The sequence below is a fragment of the Suricata suricatta genome, chromosome 8 (assembly GCF_006229205.1).
Source record: "Suricata suricatta isolate VVHF042 chromosome 8, meerkat_22Aug2017_6uvM2_HiC, whole genome shotgun sequence".
NCBI lineage: Eukaryota > Metazoa > Chordata > Mammalia > Carnivora > Herpestidae > Suricata > Suricata suricatta.
The window spans coordinates 842942-847315 of NC_043707.1; the positions used below are offsets into that span (position 1 = coordinate 842942).

Sequence of the window (4374 nt, forward strand, 5' to 3'; positions counted from 1 at the left end):
CCTGAGCGCGCAGCCCGCTGAGAGCGCAGCGCGGGCACTTAGCTCCCGCCGCCCGGTGAGTGCCGCGCGCCCCTGCCCCCACCCCGCACCTCGCCGCGGTCATGCACGCATCCCTGTTATCCTGTGGGGGGTCTCACTACCCTGCGCCAAGGCCCGCGCGCCCTGGTCCGGGGTCCTGCCGCGCGTCCCCCGCCCGCGCCGCCCTCCGTCCCGTCCCCTAGGCTTTACCTGTGCTCCCTCCCCTGCCTTTCCGTCCACTCCCCAGTCTCCGCCGCTCCCCCCCCCCCACCCGCTGTGCCAGGGTCTGGGTGGCAGACGCCGAGGCTGGTGGAGGGTGGGCGGCGCTGGGGAGGTTCCTTTGGAGTCTGGCTGGGGGGTGAGGGTGGGAAGCGGAATCGGAGGGAGGGGAGCGGCTGGGCGAGCCAAGCCGCAGGTCCGAGGGCAGGTGCGCATGGGCCGGCGCGCGGGGTTGGGGTGGAGTCGCGGGTCGCCCCAGCGGAGGCGCGGCGGGCACTGAGCTGTGGACGGCAGGAGGAGCCGGCCCAGCTTCTAGGGGTGCTGGGCAGCGAGTCCGGCAGCGCGGGGCTGGGGCTTGGCCGACAGCGCTCTGGAGCCCTTCCGATCCCTCCCCAGAAGGGACATGCGCCCTGCAGGTTCACCCGTGTGCTGTCTCCCCACCTGCGGTCCAGGCCCGCCCCTCACCTGCCCCCTGCCTGGCCCACCGTCCCTGGCCCCCAGGCAGACCTGGGGTGCTGAGTGAGGGCGAGGGCCCAGTGGCCCAAATTGGAGGCAGTTCTGGCTGCCCCCACCCTGCTGAGGAGGGTGAGTTCCTGGCAGGAGGACTGCCCCTGGGGGGAGCAGGGGGGGGACTGCCCCTGGGGGGAGGACAGAGAGCAAGCACAAGGTGGTTGACAGCACCAATGACAATGACCCTCCATTGGTTCCGGGTAAAATGACCCAGATTTCCCAGAACGTGTGCTGGGGGCGGAACGTGGCCTTGGAAACGTGGGGCTGGGACCCTGAGGAAGGGGCGTCGCTGGCCAGCCTCCCGCTCACTGCGCCAGGCCAGCCCACACGCACCTTAGTCTCCTCTCAGGGGGAGGGGACACTGGTCTGACCAGAGCTGCCTGGAGGACGATGCGGTATGTTTGGGGGAGCCCCCCCCCACCGGAGGCAGGCCTGGATGTGGTGCTGGGGCCCGTCCTCCTCGTGCTGGCCCCGCCCGCGCAGGTGGGGGCTCCGGGTGAGGCCTGGACCCCAGAGCACTGGGCCCCTGGGTGGAGGAGGCCTGCGGGCCTCACGTGGGGTCAGCAGGGCTGGGGAGCGCTGGGCCCTGAGGGCCTGTCCCTGTCCCCAAGCCCCCGGGAAGGCCCTTCTCCTTGGAGCCCAGGGCAGGCCCCTTTAGTGACACTGGGGAGAAGATGCGGGGCTGTCCCGGGCAGGCCAGAGGAAGCAATTATTCAGCACCCACTGTGGGCCAGGCACTGGCACAGCATCTTGCATATCGGAGTTTATTTCATGTGCTCGGGGACTTTCCATTTGCCAGGGACTCAGGGAGGTGATGTGACACCCCCAGGACCCCTGCGCCAGTGTGTGGGGTGGACCGGGCGGACAGGAGGGACGGCAGGGGACCGGTTCCCTGGGCCACATCAGTGGGCAGGCAGCCCTTCCCTGGTGGGGAAGGGGGGGCTATGTCAGAGGGCCCCAGCGCGGGCCTGTGGCTGCTCCCGCACCCCCGCTAAATCTCCCACCGCAGGACAAAGGGCCCCAGGGACGATTTTCCACGAGTGTAATTTCTGTGACGAAGAAGATTGCCACTTCTGAATAATGGCTCCTGTTAGAATCATGTTCCCGGAGGCCGGCGCCACCGGAGTGGCCTAGTTTCTGCTTTGTGGCTCCGGGGTCTACCTGAGGATTGGGGTGCTGGGGTGGGTGGAGCTCCTGGGCAGTGTCGGGACCCTGACACCCGTGGGAGGCACGGGCACGTCTGGTTCAGGCCTGAGCTCACACCCGGCGACACCACGCCAGGGACCCTCTGTAGGGGTGGGGGCAGCTCTTCCCCCCCAGCACCCTGGGGTCCCACGCGGGAAAAGGAGCCGAAAGCCCCTTCTTGAGTATTTTTTCCCAGAACGTAAGCAGGGGTCTGGGGCACAGAGAGCAGCGGGCTGATCTCAGCCTGAGTGTCCCCGGGAAGGCCCTCCTCCCATCTGGGCACCCGGGGAGGGAAGGGGCCGGGAGGGTCCCCACCCCCCACCCAGAGCCGTCCCTTCCCGCCAGGGCCTCCGGGCTTTGTCTGGAGATGCAGCCGTCCCCAGAGGCCTCACCTGCTGTCACTCAGCTCACATCAGGTCACCACGTAGCCCTCTGCACCAGCCTGGTCCCCGCCTGGGCGGACCTCCACCGGGAGGGGACCCAGGGCGGCAGGGTTCTCCCCGGGGTCCTGCGCCCCGACACCCCTGGCCGCCCTGGGCCTGATGCACGTTCTGGGCGGTTTCTCCTCGCGGCCGCTGGTGTGAGCTCATCTGTCCTCCGCGGGGTCGGGTCTGTGCCGCTGCTGCGGGGGCCCTCGCCCGCCCACCACCCTCCCGGGCCCTCACCCCTCTCCCCTCTCCCCTTCTCCGATTCTCTCTTCAGCTGTGTTCAGACCCGCGTTGATTCTGACTTTTGTGGATTTTTTTTTTTAATCCAAATGATTTTTACACCCAAGAGTTGTGAATTTTCAAAAATACACACTTGTTCATTTTACTTCTTAGACAGGAGCCAAATTCGTTTCATAATATTTTTACCCATGCCTTCTTGAGGATCCTGGACGTATTTGTTTAAACAGGTCTTGGACATGCTTGTCCTTTCCTGTTATTTTTATTTCATCTGAAACGGATCCACTGACCCACCTCCCGTTGCTGGTTTTCAAGGCCACGTTTTCTGGTGCCCATCAGCTCAGAGGACTGCAGCGTCGGCCCATGGAGACCCAAGGGTTTCTTTCTGACATCACCTTTGTTCTTAGTTCCAGACGCCCCCAACCGCCCCTCCCCGCAGTCTGCCGGAGTCCAGGATGGCTGCCGCTGGGGGTGTCCTCCTCTCTGAGGAAACTCGGGGGCCCTCCAGGCCATCTGGGAAGGGCTGGGGGGGGGGGCCTCTGGGCCTCAGTGGCCCTGGCTGGACCCTCCCCCTGTGCACAGAGCGGCAGCCGTCCGCGCCCCCTTTCTCTCCCTGTTATCCATGGAGATGGTTAATTTCTCCTGAGCAGCTTGGTTTCTGTGAACTTTCTCAAGCATAAGGACATATATAAGGACACTTGTGTCCATGGCCTTTAACCAAGGGTGTTAACGGCTCCCCTTCTTTGCCTCTGCTCTTCTTCCATGAAACCCAGAGCGTGGCCCCTGCACACCCCCTCCTGCTCACAGGGGCCACCCGCTCACACTCACCCATTTCCTCCTGGCCAAGTGCTCCCTGGTTTATGGCACGTGTGGACCTCATCCACCTGCTCCCGCCCCCTCGGCTGTGGTGACCGGTGGGCCCCAGAGCGCCTGCCCAGAGTGTGTCCCTCACAGCTGTGACCACTGCCCCCGAAGCTGTCTCCTGCGTCATCTCCTCGGCCCAGGGACACCCTGCCTGGCGGCAGCTCTGAGGGCCAGGGCTCCAAGTCCCCAGCCGGTCTGCGGGCTCTGGGGGCACTCCGAGGGGGCGGTGGTCCCGAGAGCCTGGTGGATGCTGGCGGGGCCTCTACAGACGGAGGTCTGCCTCCTCGGCCACACGGAAGGCCTGGCGCCCACCTGATGGTTCCAGGAGGTCCCCAGGAGTCAGCTTTGGGGTCATCCAGGAGAGCAGGGCTCAACACACACTTCTGGCCGGCACCTGCCAGGTGTGAGGGGCTTGGCCTGTGGCCACCGTCCCAACCTCCCCGTCGCTGGCCCATCCTTCTCCACCCGTCCGGTGCTACCCTCAGTCCTTGCTGGTGGGATGGTGGCAGTGATGCCGCCCCCAGGCCCCGGGCGGCCCTAGCCGACTGGAGGAGGGCAGAGGCCGAGGGGGGCCGCCCCAGGGCAGTGGGGGGCATGGGGACAGTCAGGCCTCTGGAAGCCATCGAGCTGTCAACAGATGACACAGTGCCGTCCCCTGCTCCTTCCTCTCTGGGCTTGTTTTCCAAACAATTTGCTTAATGTGACTCCCGGCCCGGCTGGACGTGAGTAATAGTGTTTACCCGCCGAGGGGCGATCCTGCGCCTCCTGGGCGGGCGGGGCGGGGAGGAAACACCCGGCCAGGTAATCGCTCCGCGTCCTCCCTTGTCTTTGCAGAGAGGACGCGCCTGGCCCGCGGCCGCCGCGATGGAGCCTCTGTCCCCGGCGCCCACGCCGGCCGGCTGGAACGCCTCCG

At 66.1% G+C, this 4374-nt stretch overlaps 1 protein-coding gene across 1 annotated transcript in view; it reads left to right on the forward strand.

The window, feature by feature from the left end:
* The first annotated feature begins 6 nt into the window (after positions 1 to 6).
* The window catches only part of SSTR5 (somatostatin receptor 5), a 6779-nt gene continuing 2411 nt past the window's right edge, over positions 7 to 4374 (forward strand). Inside the window, exons 1-2 of the mRNA XM_029949928.1 lie at positions 7 to 55; positions 4296 to 4360. Of these exons, the coding sequence (XP_029805788.1) occupies positions 4326 to 4360 (35 nt within the window). The 5' untranslated portion in view covers positions 7 to 55; positions 4296 to 4325. The remainder of the gene's footprint in view (positions 56 to 4295; positions 4361 to 4374) is intronic.